Source organism: Achroia grisella, unplaced genomic scaffold (assembly GCF_030625045.1).
Source record: "Achroia grisella isolate CSIRO2021 unplaced genomic scaffold, CSIRO_AGI_Agris_v1 utg1248, whole genome shotgun sequence".
Classification (NCBI taxonomy): domain Eukaryota; kingdom Metazoa; phylum Arthropoda; class Insecta; order Lepidoptera; family Pyralidae; genus Achroia; species Achroia grisella.
Genome location: NW_026712607.1, coordinates 17,634 through 34,120, shown reverse-complemented (window position 1 = coordinate 34,120; position 16,487 = coordinate 17,634). Strand labels below are relative to the sequence as shown.

At 36.6% G+C, this 16,487-nt stretch overlaps 1 protein-coding gene across 1 annotated transcript in view; it reads left to right on the top strand.

Annotated features, from left to right (window-relative positions):
* LOC131854872 (ATP-dependent Clp protease ATP-binding subunit clpX-like, mitochondrial) overlaps positions 1-16,487 on the top strand; it is a gene marked incomplete at its 3' end in the record, with an annotated part of 48,570 nt that overhangs the window by 14,462 nt on the left and 17,621 nt on the right. The window contains exons 2-4 of the mRNA XM_059206051.1: positions 4,007-4,144; positions 8,575-8,785; positions 15,358-15,533. Coding sequence (XP_059062034.1) covers positions 4,007-4,144; positions 8,575-8,785; positions 15,358-15,533 — 525 coding nt within the window. The remainder of the gene's footprint in view (positions 1-4,006; positions 4,145-8,574; positions 8,786-15,357; positions 15,534-16,487) is intronic.

The window sequence follows — 16,487 nt, the reverse complement described above, 5'->3', positions numbered from 1 at the left end:
TTATAATCATGTACAAACTCATAAGATAAGAATAAGAGTTTCTTGACAGTTCGTAAACCGAAAGTAATCTGGACTTACGGTAGATATGACTTGTAAGACTTATATAAGAGTCTATTTTGATTTGATTTGATAAATAAATAATTTGTTTTTGTTATTCAAATTCAATAATCATTTATTCATGTAGGACATTTTAGCCGCTTATGAACGTCAAATTTTATACATTATAAAAAATATTAAATTATTACCCAATAACAATGAAATAGCACACCATGAATATCCCCGGGTAACAATCTCAGGACAATTTACACAGCGCCATCTAGTCCCAAGTTAAGCTAGCTAAAGCTTGTATTATGGAAACTAGATTACTGATACAAATACATAGATATATATTTTTTTTGTAAATACATACATATTGTACATAGAAAACACCCAGACCGATATAAACAATCATACTTATGAATACAAATATTTATGCCGTGCAAGGAATCGAACCCGCGACCATCGGACGTAAAGCGGCGTGCTAAACCACTAAACCACCGAGGTCGTCAACAATGAATTACATAACAATAACAATTATATTCAAGCTTATGTTCACGCTATGCTATAATAGAATGGTGATAAACATTACATTCGAATTTGTAAGGTAAACAATTACGTCATCATACGTCATAGTTATTGGCAAATAAAGAGGCACAGGGGTCAATGTCTTCTACTTCGTTTATGGTATAGTCAATATATCGTCTGTGGTATTTCCCGCCGAAAAACAAATTGTATGGTCTGTACTTATGTAAATTTTGGTGTAGAAAAATAACAAAAATATTCATAGGCATGATATGTAATAATAATAATATCACATAACAACTCTTGAATAAAATTCAACAATATCTTTATTCATGTAGGTCTATTACAGACTCTTACGATATGTCAAATTCGGAATGATTTTGAGATGAGAAGAACTAACAACAGAAAACTCAGCTCGTATTCATTTCAAATAAATGTTGTACATGTTTTAAATATACAGAATCATTTAAATTCAAAATTGGGAGCATAGAGTGACCTACCAGCATATACTATTGCAAAAGCAAAAGGTCTAATCAGTGTAACCTAAACAGACCAGGCCCCACAAGTAGCACCAGTTCACGGATGAGCCAGCCATCATTGCACGCAAGAGTTATTTAGATTACTTGGTACATAATTTATTTAACATTCGGAATTTAAATTTCGAATTTTACAATTTCAAATTTGGAACGTCAAGCACAGAACATCGATGTTATTTTATATACAATTTTGGACTCCTTCTCGAACATTCCGTGGCGTATTTATTAAAATCTGTGTACAATAAACATTTTATTTATTACAATTAAAACAAATTAAACATTGCAATATTCCTCCAACAAACATTCTATAAATTAATAATAATGTTCTATAGAGGGCGTCGGTGGTCTAGCGGTTTAGCACACCGCCTTACCTCCGACGGTCGTGGATTCAATCCTGGCACGTTTTAGTATGATTGGTCTGAGTGTTTTCTCGGTATATTATATATATTTTCTAAATAATCTAGTACCCATAACGTAAGCACTGCTTAGCTTGTGAATTGGTTGAGTGAATTGCCCTGTTATAAATTTATTATTTACTCGCTCCGGCTTCGTATGGGTGCATCTCAGTTCTCAGCTATTTTGTATTGCAAAGTGATTGTATTTTGTTATGGATGATAATGGAATGGTGCACCCGCCTGCGCTAACGGTTTACGCTGGCGGGGCACCAGTGGAGGATGATAGGTTGAATATGAAGTCAGGTCAGTTAGCCCATCGTGACATATTCACCACCACGTGAATTTATCATGGTTTCCAGGGAAAACCGCGTGGAGGCCAACCTGACCTGGTACATTGCTTGCAATGCCGGGTCATTGGGCTCCCTAAAATATGGTCGAGCGCAGTGGTGGCTGGCTCATCCGTCATACTCGTGAACGGGTGCTGCTTGTGTGGATCGGTCTGCTCTAATCACTATGACTTATTTTCTCTTATTAATTGTTTAGCCAGTTATTGTATATTGAATGTTTTTTCTATTTTATTATTTCATTGAATTAGTGCTAATCGGTGGTTTATATTCACACACTTAAACTTAAATTGTAAGTAAGAATAAATTATTTAAAAGAGCAACACACAAGTTTCTTGCTTGTTCTTGTGATGAGACAGCATTCCGAATGAGCGGTAGATTAAAAAAAAAATGTTATGATTATTCAAAAGTGCTTCAATGTAAGTTTATTTGAATAAATGATTTTCTATTCTATTCTATTCCAATGGGGTCAACAGTCCATATTACTAACAATCCCTTTCCTTCAAGTGATTGTATTAGGCATATAAAATCTTCCTCTTGAATAGTTTGATTCAAAAGGAAGATAAGTCTCGACTTCGCACGGATGCAGTACATCTTAAATTTTTCAGCTTGCTCTATACCATCGCATGTATGTATTATATATTTAAACTTTATTTTTGTATCACTATATTGTGTATTATTAACAACTGCATTAAAATTCGTTGCGTAGTTTAAAACATCTAAGTGACTTCATTTCATACTATGTAAAGATATACTACTAAAAATAAGTAATATGTAAATTTTTAACACAAAAAAAAACAACTTACGTAACATGAAAATTCTGCAATTTCAATTATTCATTGTGTGTGACACACAGACAATCCGATCAATGGTGAGAAACCATTGGGAACAATCAGATTTTGTAACCCACTTTCTAATTTCGATAACGAAATTTGCATTTTAAAATAAATGCATGTATGCATTGTTCATTGAAATAGTAGATTTATTTTACGCTACTCTAATTTCGATAACGAAATTTGCATTTTAAAATAAATGCATGTATGCATTGTTCATTGAAACAGTTGATTTATTTTCAGCCACAGCTGTGGTTGGTAGTTAATATTTACATTTGTGTCTTAATAATTATTAAGATCAGTCAAAATACATTTATTGATATAGAATACTAGCATGACTGCTTTTTTTTTAATGATAATCGTATGATGCACCCGCCTGCGCTACCGGTTTACGCTGGTGGGGCGCCAGCAGGAAGTAAGTCAGTTAAAAAATCGTGGAAAAATTATGTATGCATTGTTCATTGAAACAGTAGATTTATTTTACGCTACAGCTCTGGTTGGTAGCTAATATTTACATTTGAGTCTTAAATATCAGTAAAACAATCAGTCAAAACAATAATAAATAAGTAACCCTGGACAATTAACACAGCGCCATCTAGTCCAACAATAAACAGAGTTACAACTGATATAAATAATTATAATACATAGAAAACACCCAGACTGACACAAACAACCATACTTATGAATACAAATGTTTGCACTGCGCGAGGAATCGAACCCGCAACCATCAGAAGTGAAGCGGTGTGCTAAACAACTAGACCACCGAAGCTGTCATAAGCAAATTACATTTACTAATATAGGACTACTGCTAGGCCTGCCAGGACTACTACTAGCTCCACTGATCCCTATCAACCATCTTAACCTTGCAAACGATCACGGCAAACAAATCGAGGGGTTCTTATGAGACTACTACATGGGGTTTTTAATGTACCCTATTAAGGTTTCTTAAAGGTTGTGACCGCGCACGTGACATCCCTGGTGTCTCAGGCGTCCATAAGCTACGGTAACCATTTACCATCAAATGGACCGTATGGTTGCATGCCACCAAATAAAGAACACAAATCAAAATATCTTTATTCATGTAGGTTTAATACAGACTCTTATGATATGTTATTAACTACAGTCAGTTCGCAGAGCATTCGAGAGGTGATTTTTTTTTGGTTCGGTTTTTCCCGTTCGGAAGAACTCTGCCTATACAGCCATTGTATATATTTATCTTCGATTGTGTTTTCGTAATACATTTCCTACTCAGCTATTGATGTGCATGTACATGTTTACAGAAATACATTGTTACCAGTGATTTAAATTTTGGAACTAAGACCATTGACCGTTTTCAGGCGGCGTCCAACAATGCCGGTCGCTGAGACGCTCGTGTCCGCGCACAATGTCTACGTGCGCGGTCCTCTGCAAGAGCCCCACGGAGCAGCCCCCCGGGCCTCCGCACCCGCCGCCGCCGAAGGATGCCGTGAATTCAGGTCAGTACTTCGTGTCTTCATGGCCTAGTAATAATAACCCTGGACAATTCACAGCGCCGGCTAATCAAGTTAAGCAGAGCTTGTGTTATGGGTACTAGACAACTGATACTAACACCCGTTGTATTAATATCAACCCTAGACAATAGACACAGCGCCGTCTAGTCAAGTTAAGCAGAGCTTGTGTTATGGGTACTAGACAACTGATACTAATACCCATTGTATTAGTATCAACCCTGGACAATAGATACAGCGCCATCTAGTCCTAAGTTAAGCAGAGTGTGCGATGTATTATATATATATAAATATTTCTCTTAAACACTCTATATGTTGTTTAAAACTGCATTAAAATCCGTTGCGTAGTTTAAAAGATCTAAGCGAACAGACAGTGGAAGCGACTTCATTTTATATATATATATATATAACTAAAATTATAGTGTCTGTTTGTAATATCGAAGTAATCGTTTTTTACTACATGCATATGAATATAAATATGGTCCCATACACCAGAATAACATTTTTTAAAATTTTTGACTGTATGTCTGTTTATTCCGGCTAATCTCTGAAATGGCTGGGCCGATTTTGACGGGACTTTTATTGGCAAGTAGGTGATGTAATAAGGAGTAACTTAAACTACTTTTATTTTAGAAAAATAAAGTTAAATTCCACGCGGGCGAAGTCGCGGGTACAGCTAGTTATGAATAATATACCTTCCTCTTGAATCACTCTATTTATTAATAAAAACCGCTTCAAAATCCGTTGCGTAGTTTTAAAGATTTAAGCATACATAGGGACGGACAGACAGCGACTTTGTTGTATACTATGTAATGAAGTTGACTTTGACTTTGAGACTTAACTAGACGTGTAATGCAGATATTGCGAAACTTCGGTAATGAATATTCTTAAAGGTTAATAATGTTGATTCAATAATTTGCCACGTAATTTAGCAAAGTAACATTAGTACAGTAGATTTATTATGGCCTCGGTAGTGTAACGGTTTTGTACACCTATGCCTTGCTTCAGATTGTCGCGGGTTTGTTTTCTAGCACGGTACAAAGCAGTTTAGCTATTAAAGCTGTATACTCTACTTCCGACAGTCGGGGGTTGGATTCCTCGCAAGGTGCAAACAATTTGTATTCATTAGTTTTTTTAACATTTCGAATATCTGATCGCGATCGATCCCCCGTCTAATTCAAACGGGGATCGATATTACGACGGCCTGAGCCGAGGTTCGAACCCCTAGTGGTGCCCTCAGACTAATGTCGTATCCGTCAGGCAGGAGTTGGCCTACAGCCGCTCCATAAGTCCTTCCGCGGGTTTGGAGTGCCATCTGCACTCGACCCCTAGCCTCCGGTGAAGCTGTAAAGGCCAGCTGCGGCCAACAGCATTAGAGTAGTCCGAAAAAAAAGCGACAGTGAAGAGGCGGTATGTGCGCGCCAGCTGTATTTTTTCAAATGCGTTTCGATCTTATTTCGTTTTCAATAAAGACTAAATTAACTAAAAATAAGTCACAATTTTGCGGGCAGAGATCTGTGACAAGACGGTAATACGGTTTAAGAGGGGTGCACAGATCTGTGTCAAAACGTTCGAAGGGTTAATGGACGATAATAGAATGGTGCACCCGCCTGCGCTAACGGTTTTCGCTGGCGGAGCACCAGTGGAGGATGATAAGATGAACATGAGATCAGTCAGTTAGCCCATCGTGACAAATTCATCAAGAATTTGTCACAATGGTTTTCAGCCGGAACCGCGTGGAGGTCAACCTGACATGGTACATTGCTAGTAATAAGATCATCAGTCCACATTACTAACAATTCGTTTTCCTCCTCGTATTCATGAGTATGATTTATAGGTCTCGGTGTTTTCTATGTATAGTTATATCTATCAGTTGTCTAGTACCCATAACAAAATCTCTGCTTAGCTTAGGACTAGATGGAGCTGTTTGAATTGTCCTTGCTTATTATTATGAAATTACAGGATACAAAAGTCTTGTACAACACGGTACAAACTTTTTGAATTGTTAATTGTTGCGGGTGAATAATACGATGTTGCTGGTCGAGACGATGTATATTACTGATGATGATAAACTGACAATGTGTACATAGAAATAATGATCTTATATACTAAATAAAAGTAGGAAAATGTAAGGTGGGGTGACACAGTTTAGATACAGCAGTGCCTAAGACAATATTGAATTTGTCTTACTAGACATTATTAAATGCAATTATTATTTTGATGTATCTAGGTGACTGTGTCCCATAGATATTCCCCCGAGAAAAAAATATATATATATTACACACAAAAAAAAATATAAAAGTTAACTGTAAAATTTAAGATATTATGCACTTTAGTAACAATAAAAATTCATTATACCCAAATAACGACGTAAATCTTCGACTGTCGTGGGTTTAGGGTACTCGTCGATTGCTTGCCATTTTTCTTGCGTTGGTTTCATCCCTTGGCTCGTTATATGATAACCAAGAAAATCTAACTCATTTGTGAAGAACTCGCATTTGCTCATATTAATTGTTTGCGGCGAATAATTTGATTTCGCTAGCGCTCTCTTTGGTCTGTGCTTGTTTTTTATTCACCGAGATTTTTGCTTTCGGTGTCCAAAAATTCTATAGCCACTGTTAGAGTCGGTTATAGCTAGGCGGTTAGACGGATGAACCGCACAGCGTTCCGTCTTATTCTGCGTCGAATCTAGTTTTCCGACGGTTGTCTATAGGAGCGCGGCATGTCACGTTTGTATGCCTTTTCTTTATATTTGCGATGATATAATATAAATAATAGTCATTTTTCTGACTACGCAATGACCGTAGGTGCGAATTTGACCTAGATCGGTAGTTGCTGCGTCTGTTTGTGTGTGGCGAGCGCTTTTCGCGTATATCAGCAATTTCTGATCGCAGTGTCGCAATTAGTGACGACAGGTGTGCAATGACGTCGGCGGTGACTGTTGGCTGTACTTTTGTAGACAGCATTTTTGCTTTATTTTTCCAGTTTCAATTTTTCGTCCAGAGATTATATCCAGCAGGCAGTTGTGTTTACTGGGGGTCAGTAGCACGGCAGGATCCTTGTTGCGCAGTATTGCCAACGACTTTTATGCCTTTGAATTTCCGAGCCGGTGAGACCCGCTTCTGGGAAGCCGGTGGAAATGTGCAATCGTTGGTGGTGCGCAGGATGCCGTCAGACAGAGATCTCTTGTTTGATCTCGTCGTTTTCCCAGGTATCGTCTCGACCACGTCGGCCAGATCACGTCGGGGTCACCACTGTTGCGGGTGAATAATAAGATGTTGCTGGTCGAGACGATGTATATTACATATGATGATAAACTGACAATGTGTACATAGAAATAATGATCTTATATACTAAATAAAAGTAGGAAAATGTAAGGTGGGGTGACACAGTTTAGATACAGCAGTGCCTAGTAGACAATATTGAATTTGTCTTACTAGACATTATTAAATGCAATTATTATTTTGATGTATCTAGGTGACTGTGTCCCATATTAATCATGAAGATTATGATTGTCTGTATTGGTCTGTGTGTTTTCTATGTATTTTATGTACATATTTCTAAAAAATATCTAAGTATTTTTATCACTCATCTAAGCAGAGTTTATGCTATGGGTATAGACAACTGATATAAATACAAACATACAGTATTTGTAAATACATACATAGAATTACCTAGACCGATACAAACAATCATACATACATACATGTTTGTACTGTTGGAGGAATCGAACCCGCGACCATCGGGAGTAGAGCGGTGAGATAAAATCACCGAGGTCGAGAACTAGCAACTATAGCATTATTCTTTCTCTATCAAAATCTATTTTCGTCGTTATAAAGTGACCTTCGCTAGTATCAAATGTGCGTTCAGTGAATAAATATTAAATAAAGGTGTTTGTTGCTTCATCGATGTTACAATAAAACACTCGCTAAATACATAAATAAATATTTACAATACATATGTAGCAGTCTTGTGAAAGAAAGAATTGCGCACTTAGTTGGTATTTCTATTCACACATTTCAACTTAATAATGTAAAGTTACAACAATTATTTAAAGAAGCAACACGCAAGTTACTTGATTCTTCTTGTTATGAGACTTTCCGAATTTTTATGTACATCTAGACACAAGTTAAGCTAGCTAAAGCTTGTGTTATGGGTACTAGACAAGTGATAAAAATACATAATTTTTTTTTCGTTAATACATACATATTATACATAGAAAACATCCAGGACATGAATACAAATGTTTGTACCGAGCAAGGGTTCGAACCCGCGACCATCGGAAGTAAAACGGTGTGCTAAACGAAGACCGTCAAATGAATGAACGGCAGATTAAAAAAATAATTAATGAGGATTGAAAACTGTTTAAATGTAAGTTTATTTGAACAAAGAATATTCTATTCTGTTCTTGGTGACAGGCACAACATCAGGGGGCAAGAAGTCAGGGTCGGGGAACGGCGTGCTCACATGCCCCAAGTGCGGGGACCCGTGCACACATGTGGAGACCTTCGTCAGCTCCACACGGTTCGTCAAGTGCGACAAGTGCCACCACTTCTTCGTGGTGCTCAGCGAGGTGGACACAAAGAAGAGCATTAAAGACAATGCCGAGAACAAGTCAGGATTCTACAGGTATGTCACAATAATATATGCTTTTTAATTTGGTAGATTAAAAAAAAGTTTTTTTTTTTCGGCTCTGAATACAAGTCCTCGGTTGAGTTTCTTGTCAGTTCTTCCCAATTGAATCTGTATACTGAAGTGTAGGGAAAAAATATTAATACAAAAAAATTTGATTAATATTAAAATTTCAGTGTCCTATTTCAGAGGTAAACTTTCATTGTACAAAATCTTAACTGGATGGTATAAAAAAAATTTTGGTACAAAAAACTTGACGTTCATAGGCGTCGAAAATGTTCTACATGAACAAATTATTTTTGATTTGATTTGATTAATATTAAAATTACAGTGTCCTATTTTAAAAATTAACTTCGCTTGTACTAAATCTGAACTGGACGGTATAGAAAAAATATTGATTCAAAAAACTTGGCGTTCATAAGTGGCTGAAATGTCCTACATGAACAAATGATTTGATTTGATTAATATTAAAATTTCAGTGTCCTATTTATTGTCTGTGTGATTTTCTCCTGTCTCACTTATTTCAGCCAACCCCAAAGCAGATTATTTTTAAGCTAAACATAGCTTTTATTACATTAACTAGCAATTAAATGATGAGATATAGCAGTGAAATATTGCAATTTTTAAATGGGATCAAAATTTTTAATAAAAGAAACGTGTGGTCTATAATATTTCAAACTGTCTGCAACTATTGTACATCCCACGCTTAAACGAAAGTGAATGCGCTAAAGCATCCAATAGAAAGGCGTTTATGTTATTATGTAGTGCTTTGTATTTTTTTCTACACAATTAGCATACACTTATGAAATAAAAACACTAATTAGTCAAAAGATCACTTACAAAACTCTCCACTCATTATATAACTATACAATTGTTTCCTAATAAACATCTGCTTATTATACACATTTTAAATCTTAAAAGGAAACATAATTATTCATTGTTGAATGTAGCTATGTTTGACGGCTCTGAACAGTGTTTGAATATTTTTTTATGGATGATGATGGAATGGTACAAACGTATGCGGTAATGGTTTACGCTGGCGGGGCACGAGTGGAGGATGATAAGATGAACATGAGGTCAGAACAGTTAGCCTATCGTGGTAAACTGACCTGAGATTTATCACGATGGTTTCCAGGGTAAACTCCGTGGAAGTCAACCTGACATGGTGTATTGCTAACAATGGAGTCATTAGTCCACATTACTAAAAATCCTTGTCAGCCCCTACATGAACATTCCAAAGAATAATATCCAAAATTATATTTTTTAATTGGTTAGACTGGTAAGATAAGACAGTGAAATTAGAGGGTACTTAGTCCTCTAGAATAGCAAATCATGAGAGGACGGGCGGCACATGAAGAAGTCCCCTCCGATCGATCTCCCGTCCAATTCAAACTGGGATCGAAATTACGACGGCCTGAGCCGAGGTTCGAACGCCTAACGGTGCCATCAGAATAAAGTCGTATCCGTCAGGCGAGAGTTGGCCTTCAGCCGCTCCATAAGTCCTACCGCGGGTTTGGAGTGTCATCTGCACTCGCCTCCTATCGTCCGGTGAAGCTGTGATAGTCAGCTGCAGCCAACAAAAAGTAAATTAAAGTACTCCGAAAAGAAAACATGACGAAGTGCTTCTTGCTGTGGCAAGACATGTTAGTGCCTTATGACGAGTAATAATGTACATGTAATAATACATAAAACTTTTGAATAGTCATAGATTCTACCACGTTTGTTTTATCTGCTATAGCAACAAGCAATAACTAAAGATTATTGTGCTAAATTTAATTGGCAGATAATACATGTAAGACACATATTTGGTCACACACAGCGAGTTAATTGAGATATTATTATTAAAGTCTAAGAAGCAGTAACTGAATTGATACGATGTTTTTTTACGATTATTGGTTTTGTTTTGTGTTATGGTTCTAAGAACAGTAACAATAATAATAACGCTGAACAATCACAGCGCCATCTAGTCTCAAGCTAAGTAGAGCTTGTGTTATGGTTACTAGATAACTGATGCACATACTTTAATACTTTTTTTTAAACAATCACCTACAATATCCTAAAACCAATTGTATAGGATGTTGGCCTCACTTTTCCGCATTTAGCTACTCTTTTGGGCTGTTTTTTTTTTGTGGATGATAATGGAATGGTGCACCCGCCTGCGCTAACGGTTTACGCTGACAGGGCACCAGTGGAGGATGATAAGATGAGCATGAGGTCAGGTCAGTTAGCCCATCGTGACTAATTCACCAGGAATTTATCACGATGGTTTCCAGGGGGAACCACGTGGAGGTCGACCTGACATGATACATTGCTAGCAATGGGGTTATCAATCCACATTACTAACAATCCCCTTCCCTCCTCATTTGGGCTGTTTTTTTTTTAAAGGATGATAATGGAATGGTGCACCCGCCTGCGCTAACGGTTTACGCTGGCGGGGCACCAGTGGAGGATGATAGGATGAGCATGAAGTCAGATCAGTTAGCCCAACGTGACAAATTCACCGGGAATGTATCACGATGGTTTCCGGGGGGAACCGCGTGGAGGCCGATCTGACATGGTTGTTGCTGGCAATGGGATTGTTAGTCCACATTACTAACAATTCCCTTCCCCCCTCATTTGGGCTATTAGAGCAGTGTGTAGAGCTGAGACTACTAAAGTAGTCAGTCAAGTTCCTTCAAGAAGCGCAGAAGCCTCCTGGTCTCTTCAGCATAATACGATATTGGAATCTTTAAGATCATAGACCTTCATTAAAAATTAGCAATGGAAACCCTATGGCATTGTTGCAAGTAGTAATGGCTGGCGGTATCACTTACCGTCAGGTATGCTACAAACTCATTTGCCACCTGCTCTATAAACATATATATAATCGGAAGGAGGGTTTATTTTTTTTTTATTTATTTATAAAAAGTTAATGCACAAATACAAAAAAAAAAAGATGCCCATGGCGGACTGAACACCATAAGACATTTTCTCCCAGTCGACCATACGGCAAACAGAGATTGGTGGACGGTTCATTTAAGTAAATAATAACATGAAATCAATAATAAAAGGAAGTAGGTACAATTATAATAAAATTCATATATTGAAATATATATATCCAACTGCATACATACTTAAATAGTAATAAATATATATATATATATATATACATATAAGCACATAATAATATACATATAATTGGTTTATGCCAAGCATATATATCATTGTAGTCTATTTATGTACACAATATTACTTGCGAGCTGAGATATAACAATGCAATGTAATATGTCGTTGCCAAATCGTAGAATTGGTCGGATCGGGAAGTAGTAGAACATTTTAAATCAAATCAAATCAAAAATTATTTATTTAAATAGGTCATTTTAGCCGCTTATGAACGTGTATTTTTTTTGTATTAATATGTTATCCCTACCGTCCAGTTTTTTTTATTGTGGATGATAATGGAATGGTGCAACCGCCTGCGCTAACGGTTTACGCTGGCGGGGCACCAGTGGAGGATGATAAGATGAGCATGAGGTCAGGTCAGTTGGCCCATCGTGACAAATTCACCAAGAATTTATCACGATGGTTTCCAGGGGGAACCGCGTGGAGGTCAACCTGACATGGTACATTGCTAGCAATGGGGTTATTAGTCCACATTACTAACAATCCCATTTCCCCCCCCCCTACCGTCCAGTACAGTATACAAATTCAATTGAGAACTGACAAGAACTGAATTTCTTTTTTTTATAACCAATTTATTTACATTGTAATGTATAGATGTCTATGTCTAACGTTAAATGAAAATCTTGTACATGAACAACTATTGCCATGCACGCACGTCATTCAAGTAATTGTTGAAGGCTTATATATATAATACAAGTAAAGCCGGGCGAAGCCAAGGCGATATAGCTAGTATGAAATAAATGTCGATGTCGCTGTCTGTCCCTATGCATGCTTAAATCTTTAAAACTACGCAACAGATTTTGAAGCGGTTTTTTTAAACAGATAGGATGATTCAAGAGATAGGTTTGAATATAAAATACATGTACACCCGGGAGAACGTACTAGCTGTACCCGGGAGAGTACAGCTAGTATAAAGAAAAAGTCGCTGTTGCTGTCTGTCCCTATGTATGCTTAAATCTTAGAACTATGCAACGGATTTTGAAGCAGTTTTTTTAATAGATAGAGTGATTCAAGAGGAAGGTTTATATATATATGTATAATACAAGTACTACCAGGGCAAAGCCAGGGCGAGTAGCTAGTTGTATACATGCCAAGAAAGTAATCAATGTATTACATAGAACATTGGGATTACATGAAGTATGTTTGATACGAATACAAAATAAGATTGCAGTTTGGGATTACCAACATGCGTCATATACTTGCATTTGTTTCTCGACCTCGGTGGTCTAGCGGTTTAGCACGCTGCTTTACTTGCATTAGTCGATTCGATTCCTCGCACTCATGAATATAAATGTTTGCAAAACATTTGTATTCATGCGTGTGATTGTTTGTCAATCTGTGTGTTTTTATATGTATTTACAAAAAAAATTGAAATATTTATATCAGTTGTCCATAATACAAGCTCTGCCTTCTGTGTGACTAGATGGCGCTGTGTTAATTGTCCAGGATTATTCATTTGTTCCTTTGATACTAATACATAGAAATGAACATGTATATACATAGTTTTAGTGGATTTTATCGCGTGAAAATATCTTCAAATCTTCTTCGTGACCATTCCTCCGTCAGATGCGAGGGTTATTATTGTTAACTGTCTACTCGCCCCAGCTTCGCACGGGTATTATACCTATGTAATATACCTAAACCTTCCTCTAGAATAACACCGTCTATTAAAAAAAATCCGCTTCAAAATCCGTTGCGTAGTTTTAAAGATTTATGCATACATAGGGACAGACAGCGACAGCGACTTTATTGTATATGTAACTAGTCATTTACCCCGACTTCGCTCGGGTGTACATGCATTATACATATAAACCTTCTTCTTGAATCACTCTATCTATTAAAAAAATCGCTTCGAAATCCGTTGCGTAGTTATAAAGATTTCTGCATACATAGAGACGGACAGACAGCGACAGCGACTTTATTTTGTACTATGTAATGATGAATGAATTATATTTGTAGATTGTTATAATTTAGATTTAGATTATAATTTTGTATTTTTAATTCGAGACAATGTTCTGATATCATATTCCCAACTCGTACCTTTCATTATTTCTTTCCTTCATTTCGACTGTCGCCTGATTTGAATTATTCATTATTCATTTCGTAAAATAACGACGCTTTGTTACTTGTATATGCAGTGTCAAGTATTTTATATGATAACAATACTAGTCACGCTTGCGTGTCAACTGGTATGTCCAATTCGTCACGGTTTGGCTAATTAACAAGAAATATTTTGACGGTAAACTATGCATAATATTACGGACGTTGGCTCTTGTTACAATTGTAATAATCATTACTATCGATACAAACGGGGATCGAAATTACGACAGCCTAAGGTTCGAAACCCTAGCGGTGCCCTCAGACTAAAGTATCCGCCAGGCGGGAGTTGGGGTGCCTTCTGTCCCTCCGCGGGTTTGAAGTGAGATCTGCACTCGTCCTCTATCGTCAGGTGAAGCTGTGAAGGTCTGCTGCGCCCAACAGCATTAGAGTAGTCCGAAAAAAACCTATAGCATTATTCAGTACATAAGCAGGGGAAATGTCCTGTATGAATAGATGACTTTTGATTTGATTTAAACAATCATACTTGTGAATTTTATCTTATTAATTATAGAAACGCGAAAGTTTGTCATTATGGATGGACGTTTGTTACTCTTTCACGCAAAAACTACTCAACGGATTTTGATGAAATATTACAGTTCTATAGATTTTACATCAGAATAACATATAGACTATAGTTTAAAAAGATATTATGTAAATTGGGTGGAAATATAATGATAAATGTCAAGTGTAATGCAGACGAAGTTGCGTGGGTTAGCTAGTAAAATTATAATAATCTCAGGATAATTCACACAGCGCCATCTAGACTCAAGTTAAGCTAGCTAAAGCTTGTGTTGTGGGTACTAGATAACTGATACAAATACATAGATTCTTTTTCGTAAAAACCATAGAGTCCGCCAGTATTAGTATTTAGAAATAGTATTTATTTCAAATAAATTCTTAATATAAACACTTTATGAATAGTCATATTGTGCTATTTAGTATTTGGTGTTCGTTTGTTTGAGGCGATGTATTTCCCTGCGTGGGTGATGGTTGATGGTGACTCAATAATACGCCTCCTGGTTGATGTTTTTCTTATTTATTGAAGTTTACAATTGAATAGTGTTTAAATTTATAATATTTATATACGGAGCTGAAGCACGTTGATGGACGGACGGAGAGAGGGAGGGAGTGTTGCCAGCTAATAAATTTAATGTTGCTACAAATAAAATAAATATAGTGTTTCCAACACATATTCTATTGACTCTACAACTTTTGTTTTATCTGCCATAACTAAAGTTTAGTTGTTATGACCAACAAAGGCCTTTAGGAAACGTTCTCAAAAATATCATTAAACTGCTTTGTTACAGAAAGCCTCCCCCGCCGCCTAAGAAGATATTCGAGTATCTTAACAAACACGTGGTGGGACAGGAGTATGCCAAGAAGGTACTCTCAGTAGCTGTGTACAACCACTACAAAAGGATTTACAATAATGTCACCAACAGTCCTCCGAGCGAGGCGCATCCATTACATCATACACACAGAGGTAAGTAGAATAGAATAGAATAGTAAATCATTTATTCAAATAAACTTAATTTAAGCACCTTTGAATAGTCAAAATTTTTTTTAAATCTACCGCTTATTCGGAAAGCTGTCTCATCACAAGAAGAATAAGCAAGAAACTTGTGTGTTGCTCTTTTAAACAATCCTTGTAAGTTCACATTTTACAAGTCGAAACGTGTGAATACAAACTACCAACCAGCACTAATTTATTTAGGCTCAAATATAAAAACACAATAAGTTTAAATCAGTCGTAGTGATAAGAGCAGACGAGCAGCACTCGTTCCCGAGTATGACGGATGAGCCAGCCATCACTGCGCTCGACCATATTTTAGGGAGCCCAATGACCCGGCCCACCACGCCGCCACATGTCTGGACATTTTAGTGACCATGACTACTCATTCCACTCGACCACGTCACAGCTACAAAAATTACTATATGGTAGTTACAGTATTCACATTTTACATGAGGATGCATGCGGCAATCAATACAAAAGCCGCTACGCTATCATATATCAAGAAAGCAGTATGAAAAATAAATTATAACGTTGTCCGCAAATAAACTTATACTTGCTCTATATTGCTATCATCTATAAATTCATCTATCTTATAATAGGCGTTTTTACATAACATTTGTTTAATATAAAGTTTGAATTGCCTCTCTGTCAGATTTAGCGAAGATTCTGGCAGTTTATTATAGAATCTTACGCAATTACCATAAAATGAATTACTAACTTTGTGTAGACGGCATTTAGGTAAAATTAACTTATTTTTATTGCGTAAGTTTCTACTAAGTTTCTTGAAACTATCTAAGTTTTTCCTTGTATACATAATATTTTCATAAATGTACTGTGAGGCAACGGTGAGGATATTTGATTGTTTAAAGCATTGACGTAATGAGTCTCTAGAACCCATACCATAAATAGAACGTATGGCTCTCT